This window comes from Orbicella franksi, chromosome 13 (genome assembly GCF_964199315.1).
Source record: "Orbicella franksi chromosome 13, jaOrbFran1.1, whole genome shotgun sequence".
Taxonomy (NCBI): Eukaryota; Metazoa; Cnidaria; class Anthozoa; order Scleractinia; family Merulinidae; genus Orbicella; species Orbicella franksi.
In genome coordinates, this window is record NC_138157.1 from 7984617 (window position 1) to 7999900 (window position 15284).

General features: G+C 37.1%; 1 protein-coding gene across 1 annotated transcript; it reads left to right on the forward strand.

Moving 5' to 3' along the window:
* Window positions 1–6923: 6923 nt before the first annotated feature.
* On the forward strand, window positions 6924–8212 carry LOC145466286 (melanocyte-stimulating hormone receptor-like). Its single transcript, XM_081449995.1, has one exon. The coding sequence runs from the start codon at window positions 7133–7135 to the stop codon at window positions 8081–8083; it is 951 nt and encodes a 316-aa protein (XP_081306121.1). The 5' UTR covers window positions 6924–7132; the 3' UTR covers window positions 8084–8212.
* Window positions 8213–15284: the final 7072 nt, after the last annotated feature.

The following is a 15284-nucleotide window of genomic DNA, read 5'->3' on the forward strand; positions in this document are numbered from 1 at the left end:
AAGAAAGAATAGAATTGCTTGTAGCATTAGCTACAATACTTGCATCCATATCTGTCAGGTCTTTATAAAAACAATTTTACCCACACTCTTCTCCTTTGAGCATGGTTAAACTGGTTGCGTAACTGAAGTGTGAGTGAACTGGTAGCCCACTCAAAAAGTTAGATTGAAGATATAAAAACGTGTTGGGCAAAGCTAAAGTCCATGGCCTCTGCTATATGACAACAGGTTTTTGGAGGACACTGTATACATGTATGTAGAGTACATTGACCCACTTAAATGTATCAACTGCAAATTTAAATGTTCATGTATATTGCAGTCTTTAATTGTCATCCCTGTAATGTACTGTAGTGTTCCTGAACACTCTTTTTGTTTTATAGCAGTGAGGTGCCTTGTTTCCATGTTAAACAGAAATTGTTAGAAATTTTTCTTTCGCATAAGGTGGGCAAATTCTGACAGAGAAAGTGGAGTCTGCATTTATGCCTACAGTTGTGCAGTTTGAGTAATCTTACTGTTTTGATCAATTCTGAACTTTCCTATCCTCTTAGGTACTGTTTGATATTGTTTTTTTAAACTTACAGCTACTGTAATTTTGAAGTGCATAGATCATTGTAATGCAATGTGTGATGTTTACAGTTACTTATATTAATAGACTGCTGTGAAGAAAATTGTTCTTCATCACTCTCTCAGTATAATCTGAGTGTATGGAATCTGTTAAGAATTATGCTATATTTGTATAAAATTTGTAATTGAATATTGTTATGAAGAAAAAATATTTTGATTAGACATTGTTCAGGCAGGCAGCAAGATCTAAACCCTGTCTTCAGTGTTATGATTTAATGTGGCTACATTGGATGTAACACTGGCTTTGCAGGGAATCAGAAATTCTGAATCTTCTCCTGTGTTGTTTGGGGGATCAGAAATTCTGAACCCTTTCTAGAGTTCTTTGGGGGATCAGAAATTCTGAACCCTTTCTAGAGTTCTTTGGGGGATCAGAAATTCTGAACCCTTTCTAGTGTTCTTTGGGGGATCAGAAATTCTGAACCCTTTCTAGAGTTCTTTGGGGGATCAGAAATTCTGAACCTTTTCTAATGTTCTTTGGGAGATCAGAAATTCTGAACCCTTTCTAGTGTTCTTTGGGGGATCAGAAATTCTGAACCCTTTCTAGAGTTCTTTGGGGGATCAGAAATTCTGAACCTTTTCTAATGTTCTTTGGGAGATCAGAAATTCTGAACCCTTTCTAGTGTTCTTTGGGGGATCGGAAATTTTGAATCCTCTCTTGTGTTGTTTGGGGGATCAGAAATTTTGAATCGTTTTCTATGGAGGTACCTCTCGAGACAAGAAATTCAAAAAAATCATTTGGTTTCTTATGCGTGACTTAAACATTACATTTCAGTTCAAATAAAGAATAGGAAATTGCTCGGAAGAATTTTTTCATTCCTTGCAAACAGGGAAACTTTTCCTCTGAGTTTTAACACCAGTTTAAGATTCTTAGTATATTGCAAATATCGTCTTTGGAATTAAATGGCAATCATAGATTTCCGTCTAAGCTCTACGTTTCACTTTAGGCCAATTTTGCACTCATTTCCAACGAAACTTCTAAGCCTGCAACGTAAAAATAACTTTTCTCCGAGACAGGTTTCTATTTTACACCGAAAAAGTAGCCATTTTTGAAGTGGTTCTCAGTATTTACTCTGAATTTTATCAAATTGGAACACCACATTTTAGTTTGGAAGGCGTTGGCCCCCTTTTTTCATTTACATGGTTTTTACATGTTTCTTACAGGCCCCCTTTTTTCATTTACATGGTTTTTACAGGGTTACAAACATAACATTTCCAGACTTTTTACAGATTCGCTTGAATTATTTACACGTTCCTCACATGGTTTAGCAAAGCAATTTACATGTTTTTTACAAAGCCAGATACTGTAAAAGTGCGTAAAATATTTTACAAGTTTTTACATGTTCTTCAAATGATCATTGTGGACAAAGACAATGTAAATCACTATTTACAGAACATTTACATGCTGTACTAAAAGCTGTAAATTTCCTGTAATTTTATTTTACAAAACCCTAACATGTAAATTGTAATTTACAAAGAATGTAAATCAAGATTTACATACTGTAAATTACAATTGACATGTCCATGTAAATTTTCAACTTTTCCAGTGCTTCTATTTGCGTGCTAATCTGACTATGCGCCGGCTTCAATTGATGTTCATCTGCTAAAAATGTAATTTAATTGCAAAATGATTAAACACCAGTGTTGAAGACCTAAATGTAATAACTGACTTTAAATGTAATAAACTCCTAAATGTAATAACATTTGGCCTTAAATGTAATAAACTCCAAAGTGTGACAACATTTGGACTTAAATGAGACAACGTTACACAAACGTCATCATTGACGTAACCACCTCGTTGTTTAGTAAAATAATCACGTGACACTACACACAATCCCTGTAAGCGGGAATCCTTATTCCAGCCTTTAAATTCCTTCTCATACAAACAAATTTCGATAGGTTGGTAATAGCGTGACGTTTTTGTTTCTAAATCTACTTGTTAACCAATATAGTTCCGCAGAAAATATTTTCAAGACGCCAGCGATTTATCAGTCCGTTCTTGAATCACAACCTGATCAGTCCAAACAACAATTCCAGACAAAACTATCACAGTGGTACCGGATGCCGTGATGACAACGTCACCAGGACGCGACGCAAGGTGCATTTGAAATAGCTGTTGTCGTTTCATGGTTTAAATGCCTTTTATATCTCGATTTGGCTCTCTTGTGAGACCACACACAGCGAGTCTGGATAGTTCGATCCTTCAATCTGTCTCCTTTTTTTATATACGTAACTGTGTCTGGAAAAAAAGGTCTCAGAGTCCGATATTTTGGTCGTTTACAATTTTCCCAGTAGGATGATGTGAATCTGCTTTTTCTTTAAAAGTATCAATTGTATTATGCCCCATGGGGTAATATTTCGCAAATGACGAAGCATTTCCAAACTGTAGGTTTGAAAAACTGTTTAACAAAGAATTCCTGCTTTAATGATTGCGTTTGATTAACATAATTGGACACTGCATCCAAACTCGACAAACATTTTGCCTGTCTTGAAATGCAAAATGACTGAGCGCTATCCAAGGACCAAAAGTGCGAGTTAATTAGTTTCCGATATCAGGAGATAAGATGTTATCCCTGTTATCCTTATCACCACTTATCAGTAATCCTTGTTTTACTAAAATGAACAAGTCGGATAATACAGCAAATTGAGTATGATCAAACACTTACATACTCAACAAAAAAAAAGTAACAGAAAAGTAACAAATACTGACTTTTTGACAAAGCTGAAGAGGAAAAGAGACAAAAGAGTAACCATTCACTGCAAAGAAATGGACAGAACTGTTAATGTTTAAATGTTGATGTTGTTTCAATACATAATTTGTTTAAAAAATTACCTCCGTTGATGCATGTTAGCTGTTATAAATTTTATATCCTTGATAGCCTTGAGTTCAAAATTAATAAACTAAAATTAATAAAGTCATATATAATTACAATAAGAACTTTGTCCAGTTGAGACCCAGGATATCTCATCATTCGAAAATGAAACCATAAAATATCACTCCAATGCTTGATAGATTTAGCCAAGCCTAAAAGCAGTGCTTCCCGTTTTATTTTTAATTTAAATCTGAACTTAGAGACCATAGACAGATTAAAAATAGGACTTGAGCCCGCGATCCAGTGGAGAACAATTACCTAATCAGCGGTCAAAATAAAAGAATACGTAAGCCCGTGAAATAGTCATGTGATACTGGTCAGCGAATACCTTTTTGACAACTGTCAATTGGCCATAACATGGATGCCCAATATCAAATAGGATATAAGCTGACGATAATCTTAACGTTGACATATTTCTGGAGTATGGCCGCCAAGTTCCGCTCTGTAGCCCTTAGATTCGGGCCGCTGCAGAGCTCCGCTATAACTGAGTGCAATGACGTCATCAGTCAGGTGACAAACCCGAAAACACATGTTACTCGTTGCGATAAAAGAACCCTTTTAATGAGATGACAGATGGTGCAACCGATCACGTGGTTTATGCAATAACAGTGAGTTGATTAATGACGCCTTTGATGCCGTCAATGATGACGTGAGTATAAACCATCTCATTTAAGTCCAAATGTTGTCACACTTAGGTGTTATTACATTTAAGGCCAAATGTTATTACATTTAGGAGTTTATTACATTTAAGGCCAAATGTTATTACATTTAGGAGTTTATTACATTTAAGGTCAGTTATTACATTTAGGTCTTCAACCAGTCTGTGTTTTCAAGACTGTCTGAGTTGTTGTCATCTGGTTCTGGGCTGGCTTCTTGTTGATCGTTTTGTCGGACCCTTCGTGGCTCAGATTGATACGGACGAGGCCCAGATTGTTCCACAGCTACAACTGAATTTTCTACATCACTATCATACAAATTCACCAAATTTGAATCGCTGTCATCCGATAAAAGATCCTCCGAGCTACTCCCACTTTCCCGATCCGCCATAGAATTCTTATATGGAATCCCTATTGCGCAATGTTTGTGTTCCACCGCTTACGTCACGACAGATGGCTATTGTTTCACCGGAAGTGGATTTTTTCTCGTAAAAGCTGTTTTTCTCCTTAACGAAACCCAAACGAGCAAGATAAATGCCAAATTCGTTTTGTACGTTGCTGTTTGCGTCGAATAAGAAAAACTTGTATTTTTGGGTTTACATGCCCTTTAAATGTCTGAATTTTCACACCTCAAGTATAACACCTGAGGAATGACGACCAAGGCAAAGTCTAGTTGCTTGAAAAAACCAACAAAACAAAACAAACAAACGACAACAACAAAAAAACAGTAGTAATAGAAATAAAAATAAAAAATCAAATAGACCAATTTCGATATATTAAAATAAACCCCACAAACTCTGTAGTTATTCCCCAGAGCCTCGCACTGAGGATTATTGTTTTAGACTGAATTTTAATATACATGTATCGAAATTGGTCTATTCCCAACCCACGTTGTTGTTTTGTAAAGAACAGCAAAGAAATGTACCATAGTCTATAACGCTCGTGAACAGTCATTGTAATGCCCATTAAACCCTTTTCGCCGCCTTACTTAAACCTGATTCAGTCTTTATATAGCGGAAATCCCAAATTGAAGGTCCTAGAAACTAAATTAAAAACAGGAGTTCCCTTTCAAGTAACATGATCAGTTTTTGTCTGAACTTAATTGAATAAGGAGAGGTGTCAAGGAAATACTTGTCATATTTTATTGTCTTTCATGAGCACATAAACCATGTTTTATAAAAACTTGTCATGAACAATCTCTCTAATGTAACTGGCATGAACTCTTCGTTTTGCATTAGTACTTCAATATATTAAAATCAAGTTCTAGACTGAGAATTTTTTTTAAAATAAATTAAATCTGCGACCTTTGCGGCCACTCCGAAATTTTCATGCAATCTGCGAGACATATGTCGCCTACAAACTGCAGACGAAGGAAAAATAAAGGCAAATGGTAACACCATTACCTTCACTTTTGGTTTTTCCGTTGTCTTTTCTGCATACAATTAAGTTTATTTCTAATTTTTTTTTTAGTTGCCAGTAACTTTTTACCTTTGTTTCTGATTTTGTCTTTTATGATGTATGGCGAGTTTTATCATAGGATTCTTTCACCTTTTTGTGTGTGCTAACAGTACTCAAAATAATAAAACACTCCTACAATGTAAACTCTAGTTCAGTGTGTTGCTGCCGTAAGACGGGTGAACCAGAAACGATACCGCTTGCTTCAAGGCAACTTGGTATGAATCGATGTAAAATTTTTAGAAGAACGTCCGGTGCAAAGCGGTGAGGTCTATTAATTAATGCTGATTTTTTTTTTATATATAGTTTCAGGGATATTTTTGATCCAAAAGCATAACAAAACTTATACTTATGGTTGGCCTACAAAGGTGTACGATTCTCTACAATATAGGACGGGGAAGAAGCGATGAATGATATGCCTGGTGTCAGCCACGAAGGAAAACAGAAAGATTTCATTCGGAGCCTTATTCAAATACATTTTTGTCAGTAACTTTTTTCTTCCTTTCAAAATGTGTTTGTTTAAACATTTTGCTAAGTAGCACATCCCGCTGTAAAAAGCGTGCTAAATTTGCATAACCAGCCTAAAATGTGACGAACAGGCTATGACATTTAATAATTTTCCCCCTCGAAAATAGATATTTGATCAATTTATTTTGGAGCCTTCTACTTGTCTTTTTGCTCCTGCTCGGGTCTGCACACGAAGAGAAACATACATTCTTTTTTTACAAGAATATATTTCATAAGAATGTCGAGGTCGAAATTTGCGAAATTTTAGCAACATTTGAAGAATGAACCCAAGACTGGCAATTTTGAGAACATAACTTTGTGCGTTGAAAAAGAAACTAGCCAAAAAAACAACAAACAGTGCAAGCCGTATGGTCGATGCCAATACCATTTCTTCAAGACGTTATTTGTGCCGTATCAGGCTTTATTGCCAACAGTCTGCATGGCCCTACACTTCAACTAAGACTATTCACAAGAATATTTTCAGCCGAAAATTGGCAGAAAAAAATAATATTCAACCCGGGCCGGAAAAAAAAAAAAAACGATATTTTTATTTTAAAAATAGTGTATGCATGGTTACCGTCTCCGCCGTTATTATTTCACTGGGAAATCAATAAATCAAAAAAACTTTTTTACAGTCTTCTAGTCGGCGATCGGACTCACTAATTGGGGACATTGTAAATGTTCTGCTTTACGAAAAAAAGAGCTAAGGAAATCTCTCACGCGTTGCTTGGAATCCTAACTGTAAACTGCATGGCTAAAGAGGTAAAAATAATGTAAATATAAAGCTGTTTACGCTGATGGTTCGAGTGTGCTCACTGTAAAGATAGCGGATGACAGGTCGACAGTAATTTCTTTTCAAAAAGTTAGCAAACAACTAAGGGAGCTCCAACTCGGTTACCAATCCGGAGACACCATATGTGGCAGTTTCAAAGTGAGCGACTTAATTCCATCAGCTGCACCATCTGAAATTTACACTGGGAGCGGTTTAAGCTCTCGGTGCGGTCAGCCAAATAAATCTTCAACATGAATTTCACCAGTACAAGTCAACTGAACTGCGCGTTTCTCGATGTGAACTTGGAACAAACGGAGGGTACATTTATCGCCAGCATTCTCACTTGCATTCTTAATGTAGTGTTTTCTTTGTTTACATCCACCGGTAATCTAATTATTGTACATGTCATCTGGAAAACAACGGAACTTCATTCGCCATCTTTCGTCCTCCTGTTTTGTCTCGCAACTTCTGATCTCGTTGTTGGACTGATTTGTCAGCCATTTTTCGTGGCCTTTCATATTGCGGAACTCATGGACAACTTTAACGTTTACTGTGTCCTGAGAATTATTCAGAGCATATCTAGCTATACCACGACTGGCGTGTCTTTGGCGATTTTAAGCGGAATCTCCATTGATCGACTTCTCGCTTTAACCCTTCATTTAAGATACAACATGGTTGTTACAGTTCGCAGAATAACACTAACTGCTTGTAGTGTTTGGATAGTATCAACTACAGTCGTCATATCGAGGTTTTGGATAAGCAACTGGATTTTTGTTCCGGCGTTAGTTTTATTGTTAACATTTCTTGTTACAGCCCTCAGCACCGGGAAGGTATTCCAGATCGTTCGCAGACATCAGCGGGAGATTTCCCAGCAACAGCAAAGCATTCAAAGAAGCACAGTAAACGACCTCAAGTGTAAAAAGTCTTCCATAACTGTGTTGTATATTTATGGTTTGTTTTTAATTTTCTATCTTCCACTTCTGTTGACAATCCTCGTGAAGACCTTTTCTGGGTACACAACAAAAGTGAAAATCGCCTATGACTACGTGACAACTGCTGTTTTCATTAACTCCTTTTTAAATCCACTTGTGTACTGCTGGAGAATTGGAGAGATACGACGAGCTGTGAAGAATGCTCTTAGAAAAAATCTTAACGAGGTCATCATCGGCGAAACCACATTCAGATCAGAGACAAGGTTATGATTCCAGTTATGGGAGCAAATTTATCACCTTTGTCTTTGGCTTGTGTTCAGAGTAGTTTATATTTACACGTATATTTTCAATTCTTGCTCATGTGATCGGCTTTCGGGTCGAAGCTTATATGTCCTTTTCTTTCCTGTGTATCCAGTATTGATCCTCTAATTTCACCGGCTAAGCATCTCGATAAAAAGGGCTAACGTTTTAAAATTTTTATTTTTATAACATTTTATTGTACACTTATTACAGTGCACTTTGTTGCATCGCAAGGAGAGGGAACTTATAATCAGAATTTTTATCACCCTTTTTTCTCCACAAGTTCCGCCATGACCACAGGATGTGTTTAACATCACTTTACTTGCTTTGATTGTGACGCGTCTTGCCGTCAACACGAAAAGGATGACAACGTTTGCCTAAGTAAGTCTCGAGAAAAATGTAAACATAGTTTCCTCTCTAATTTGATAGAGAATGCCGCCAAACCAATATTATGGTTTTAAAGTTGATGGGTATCAAGTAACATCTGAGAGCTAAGAGCTTTTACATTACTCTGTTTTCCATGAATCTCACATTGACAAATTTGTTCTTTCAAATAAGAATTATAATTTCAATTTGCATTGTTAAAATTAGACAAGCATCTTTCATTAATTTCCTGCAGATAGTTGCACACGCTCGGCTCAGGTAGAAATTAGTTGACATATACAGTACTTGTAAGGGAAGTTTGTGGCCTCATGTGAAGTGCGCTGGGCTATGCCAGATTAGAGCCCTGGCCTCGGTCATTGAATTGTGTTCCTGGACAAGACAGCTTTCTACCATAGTACCTCGTAGCTTCCCACTCCGGAGGTATAAATTTAATGCTGCACTGCCAGTAATCCCGCATTGGCCTAGAACACATCTGGGCTAGGGCTGAGGAGAGGGGTAGGGGTGGAAAACACAAATACTCCTAGTCGGCTCATACTACGGAAACGGGAATAGGCGCCGGCCTGGGCTCGAACGCAGTCTTAACTTTTATCTTGCGTAGTACTTGAGTCTAAGATTTCTTTATCTGCGCTAATTTCCTGAGATCAAGGCAGTGCGTTAAATTATACGGCTTTACAGTAAGTTACTCTTAGAGTATTACACTGATTGAACATGCACACTGACAAGTAGTGTAATGATAAAGCTGGTTAATTTGGAGACTGATTTTGAAAGAGGTTGATGTTCAGCTATACGTTCTCTGACCAAACAAGTCCAAAAATGTCAATCCTGGCTTAACTTTAAATTTGGCGGGTAAAAATTGCGATTGTAAAGTTTCAGCTTTCGGGCCAATGGAGTCTCCAATCCTTTCCAGGAAACCCCACCCCCCTCCCCCCCCCCCCCGCAAAAAAAGTCCGGCATAAACTAAATCAACGTCAATATATAAAAGAAGGTTTTCTTTTCATAAGCTAAAGATCTAATAAAACAAGGCTACACAAGAAGAAAATATTTAATAAAACAAAATAAAATACAGTTTTAGCAAATTTGCAAAATCAGTTCCTGAGTTTTGTCAGTGATAAGTTGTTAGTTGACGTTGTGCTATTTAGTTTTCTAACTCTCCCTTAGCTGTGTAATGCATTTTAGTTTACTCACATTCGCTTATTTCTAGCCACTTATGTTATTCGCTGCCAAAGACGGGTTCTTTCGTTATTCCTGATATTATTAATGTTTTGTTGATCTTCGCTAATAAAAATCAAAATAACAAATGTCAGTTGACGTTGGTTTATTTAGATTTTCGTTAACTCACTCTGGGTGATGGTCTTAATATGCCTTTCTTGAACCTCGGTATTATTAAGATTGCCGCACTTGTTTAGCCGTCTTTTTATTGTCATCGGTAATTACGTTTTGGCAAATTTTGACAAAATTTTTTAAAGAAGACGAACACCATTTTGTCATGTTTAATTAAATTCACCCTCACGCAACCAAATAAGATTATCGACACTCAGATAGGCTAATACCGGATAAAATTGTCGGTTTGATATTTCCAACCAAAAGACACGTGGGCTCTGGGAACGAGATTGCCGTGTTTTAAACCAAGGTACGCATGCGCCGTGAAACCGGAACTCCTAAAATCTTGGAGTCTGGAAATTGATTATTCCAGAGCTCCGTATCTTAGCGCTGACCAAAAGACACGTGGGCTCTGGGAACGAGATTGAAGAGGTTGATGTTCAGCTATGTTCCCGACCAAACGAGTAAAAAGAAATTTCAATTTAACTGGCTTATTAACTTATTTGGCGGGTAAAATTTGCGATTGCCACAAGGTAGAACTGTCGGGCCTATGAAGCCTCCAACCCTTTCCAGGAAACACCCCCCCCCCCCGAAAAAAGTCCGGCTTTAACTAAGTCAACCTCAGTATAAAGGAGTTTTATTTTTAACTTAAAGTGCACCTAAACCCCAATTTTTTTTTCGCTAAAACGAATCTACATATTATTTGAAATACTTCTGCGAGGAAATTTTTGGATTCGGTTAAATCCTTGATTTTCTGTGCCCCGACGAAATCTCGAAAATAGCCCTAAAACACCGCCATTTTGTTTCACGACCGAGTTTGAGGAGAATGGGTCCAGCGGCTGTTGTGACGTCTACCCAGGAAGGCCGAATATCTCATGTCCTCTCATTTCCTTCAGGATGGTGTAATACACATTCGAAAGGTGCGCAGAAATGCCCTCCAGAAGTGCTATCGGCTGTTGCAGCAATATCCCAGATCTAAGAAAAGATATACTGTACAATTTACTGGCGATGATCGTTCAATGATGCAATAAAGACATAACGATGGTTGATTTTGTCGAACCAAAACAAGCGAACTGAGTCTGTGAGAGCCATTGAAGAACTCTCACTGACGTAAATACTCTTTTTCTTTGGCCATCTTAGCTTGATAAGAAATAACACGCAAACTGCGGTGATAAACATGACAATAAAACGCATGTTAAAAAACAAAGTTCATTTACTTGACGTTTCGTATGTTTCAACCTACATCTTGAGAAGTGACCGTTAGGAATAGAATTAACAACTAAAATTTAGTTGTTACTTCTTGTTACACTTACAGAGTTTTTCGAAGGTTTGGAAATCAGCAGTGCGACAAACATTCTATACATTAGTGTCGAAAATATGACCGCGTAACATTATCTGCGGACCGCTTAGGGAACACATCCTTTTCGCTTATCCGACGAATTTTACTGCAAAGTTTGAAAAAAATTTACACTGGTTATTTGGAGTTACGACTTGAAACGTGTGGCAATGTGAAATCGGTAATTGTATGAAATGTTTACTTCCGCCTTGCTTCCCGTAGCTTCAAAAATACAGGTCCAAACAATTCTACGATTTCCAATCGATCGAAGCCAGTGTTTTGGAGGTCATCAAGTCTCGAAAACTGCAACACTTACGTCGCTCTTATAAGCATGAAGCATTCCAGAAAGTAAAACACAAACTGGATTTAATAGAACAACCACACCTTGACAAAATACATTCTCGCTAAGGACAAATGTAAACGGGCTATAAACACGCGTGGAAGTCTCGTGTTTAGGTGACGAAATTACTATCCAAAGCAATCCTTGAGTTTTCTTTCCTGCTTTTCGTTTGCCTGTTCCTCCACTTCGTATCTAGCTTTCCATTCCTAATTTACAAGCCGCTCGTCCGCAAAGAAGTCTTCCCCGTCGTCGCTTGAAATACTGCAAATTGTTCTCAAAGCTCTAAGCAGTGAGTTCACAGTTGTCGAACGGGCTCGATCGAAGTTTATTTCGGTGTCATCCGAATCGAAACCTAACTCTGACTCCAGTGACGAAAAAGAAATGATTATGAAACAAAACTTGAACGTTTTAGTTCCAAAATATATTGGAACGATTAGTTTTGTTTTCCATTTTCTAGAGCAAATGCAGAGAGCTGACTGAGGCGCCATTGTGTTTGGTTCCTGGGTAGACGTCGTCAGCAACCGCCGCCCCAGACTCGCTAAAACGCGGTCGTGTAACACTTCAAGCGCGACTTTGAAAGGGCATAGAAAATCGAGGATTCAACCAAATTCAAAAATGTTTTCGCCCAAATGCTTCAAATAACAAGTGGATTCGTTTTAGCGAAAAAAAAAATTGGGGGCTAGGTGCACTTTAAGATCTAACAAACAAGGCTACACGAGGAGGGGAGGTAAATACAACGCAGTATGAGTAGAAGTAAATTTGAATAATAATTTGTACATTTTTCAAAAGGAAAACTCTCACAAATTGTTTTGTCGAATTTCTTCGTCGAAAAATTTTATAATTTCGAACGAAGGAAAATATTTATTAAAACAAAATGAAATACAATTTTAGCAAATTTGCGAAAGCAGTTCCTGGCTTTTGTCAATGCTAAGTTGTTAGTTAACTGCTATTTAGTTTTCTAACTCTCCCTTGGCTGTGTGTAATGCGTTTTATGTTACGCACATTCGCTTATTTCTAGCCACTTATGTTATTTGCTGCCCAAAGAAAGGTTCTTCCGTCATTCCTGATATTATCAGTTTATTGATCTTCGCTAAAATCAAAATGAGAAATGTCAGTTGACGTTGGTTTATTTAGATTTTCGTTAACTTACTCTGGGTGATGGTCTTAATATGCCTTTCTTGAACCTCGGTATTAATAAGATTGCCGCACTTGTTTAGCCGTCTTTTTATTGTCATCGGTAATTACGTTTTGGCAAATTTTGACAACATTTTTCATAGGAGACAACCACCATTGTTCATGTTTAATTAAATTCACCCTCACGCAACCAAATAAAATCATGCAAACTGAGATAAGCTAATACCGGATAAAATTGTCGATTTGATTTTTTCGAAGATCTCAGATAAAAAAAAAGATAGAGTTTAAGGAAGAAGTGGAGGAAACACGTTTCTGTAGTCAGTAACAATGTTGGCAAACCGAAAGAAAAACACCCAACCTAATCGTGATCGATGGAAACCTATTTGTAATCAATGGAAAGTCTTAATAGAGCACCGGTCATTGGTTTTGAAGAAGCCTGCGCGGTGGAAGGTATTTATATTGACGATTTTAAAATCTTCTCTTTATTTGAAGTAATAGAAGATGTTTTAAAAGCGAAAAATTGTTTCATGATCACCCTCTCCAATTTATCAGTTTTGTCTCTATCACAGCAGATTTATTAACATGGAGATTGACCCAGTTTGATTTCTATCGAAAAAACTAAACTTGCAAGTTTGGATCTTTTGTGCTTCTTTTAACTTACAAGTAAAGGACCTTTTTATAGAAAGGTTTACTTTGAAAAAGTCACAAATGTACACGGTGTGAACTTGCGTATAATTCAACTTCCGTGAAAATAACAAATACGTGACAGTATAAACCAACCTTTGTCCAAAAACAGTAGTAGTAGTAGTAGTAGTAGTAGTAGTAGTAGTAGTAGTAGTAGTAGTAGTAGTAGTAGTAGTAGTAGTAGTAGAAGAAGTAGTAGTAGTAGTAGTAGTACAAGTAGTAGTAGTAGTAGTAGTAGTAGTAGTAGTAGTAGTAGTAGTAGTAGTAGTAGTAGTAGTAGTAGTGGTAGTTGTAGTAGTGGTAGTAGTAGTAGTCGTAGTAGTAGTAGTAGTAGTAGTAGTACTGTAGTAGCAGTAGTAGTAGTAGTAGTTCTGTAGTAGTGTACCTAGTAGAAGTAGTAGTAGTAGTAGTAGTTGTAGTAGTAGTAGTAGTAGTTGTAGTAGTGGTAGTAGTAGTAGTCGTAGTAGTAGTAGTAGTGGTAGTACTGTAGTAGTAGTAGTAGTACTGTAGTAGTAGTAGTACTGTAGTAGCAGTAGTAGTAGTAGTAGTTCTGTAGTAGTGTACCTAGTAGTAGTAGTGGTAGTAGTAGTAGTTGTAGTAGTAGTAGTAGTAGTAGTAGTAGTAGTAGTAGTAGTAGTAGTAGTAGTAGTAGTAGTAGTTGTAGTAGTGGTAGTAGTAGTAATCGTAGTAGCAGTAGTAGTAGTAGTACTGTAGTAGCAGTAGTAGTAGTAGTACTGTAGTAGTAGTAGTAGTACTGTAGCAGTAGTAGTAGTAGTGGTAGTAGTAGTAGTTCTGTAGTAGTGTACCTAGTAGAAGTAGTAGTAGTAGTAGTAGTAGTAGTAGTAGTAGTACTGTAGTAGTAGTAGTACTGTAGTAGCAGTAGTAGTAGTAGTACTGTAGTAGTAGTAGTACTGTAGCAGTAGTAGTAGTAGTTCTGTAGTAGTGTACCTAGTAGAAGTAGTAGTTGTAGTAGTAGTAATTGTGGTAGTAGTAGTAGTAGTACTGTAGTAGCAGTAGTAGTAGTAGTAGTACTGTAGTAGTAGTAGTAGTAGTACTGTAGCAGTAGTAGTAGTAGTGGTAGTTTCTCGATTTATGAGTCGTAGTAGTAGTAGTAGTACTGTAGTAGCAGTAGTAGTAGTAGTAGTTCTGTAGTAGTGTACCTAGTAGTAGTAGTGGTAGTAGTAGTAGTTGTAGTAGTAGTAGTAGTAGTAGTAGTAGTAGTAGTAGTAGTAGTAGTAGTAGTAGTTGTAGTAGTGGTAGTAGTAGTAATCGTAGTAGCAGTAGTAGTAGTAGTACTGTAGTAGCAGTAGTAGTAGTAGTACTGTAGTAGTAGTAGTAGTAGTAGTGGTAGTAGTAGTAGTTCTGTAGTAGTGTACCTAGTAGAAGTAGTAGTAGTTGTAGTAGTAGTAGTAGTAGCAGTACTGTAGTAGTAGTCGTAGTAGTAGTAGTAGTAGTACTGTAGTAGCAGTAGTAGTAGTAGTACTGTAGTAGCAGTAGAAGTAGTAGTAGTTCTGTAGTAGTGTACCTAGTAGTAGTAGTAGTAGTAGTAGTAGTACTGTAGTAGTAGTAGTAGTAGTAGTACTGTAGTAGCAGTAGTAGTAGTAGTAGTTCTGTAGTAGTGTACCTAGTAGTAGTAGTGGTAGTAGTAGTTGTTGTAGTAGTAGTAATCGTAGTAGTAGTAGTAGTATTGTAGTAGTAGTCGTACTGTAGTAGTGTACCTAGTAGAAGTAGTAGTAGTAGTACTGTAGTAGTAGTAGTAGTAGTAGTAGTAGTAGTAGTAGTACTGTAGTAGCAGTAGTAGTAGTAGTAGTTCTGTAGTAGTGTACCTAGTAGTAGTAGTGGTAGTAGTAGTTGTTGTAGTAGTAGTAATCGTAGTAGTAGTAGTAGTAGTAGTAGTAGTAGTAGTAGTAGTTCTGTAGTAGTGTACCTAGTAGAAGTAGTAGTAGTAGTACTGTAGTAGTAGTAGTAGTAGT

Coding starts and splice junctions, on each gene's coding strand:
- LOC145466286 (XM_081449995.1), top strand. CDS start 7,133: ATGAATTTCACCAGTACAAGTCAACTGAACTGCGCGTTTCTCGATGTG.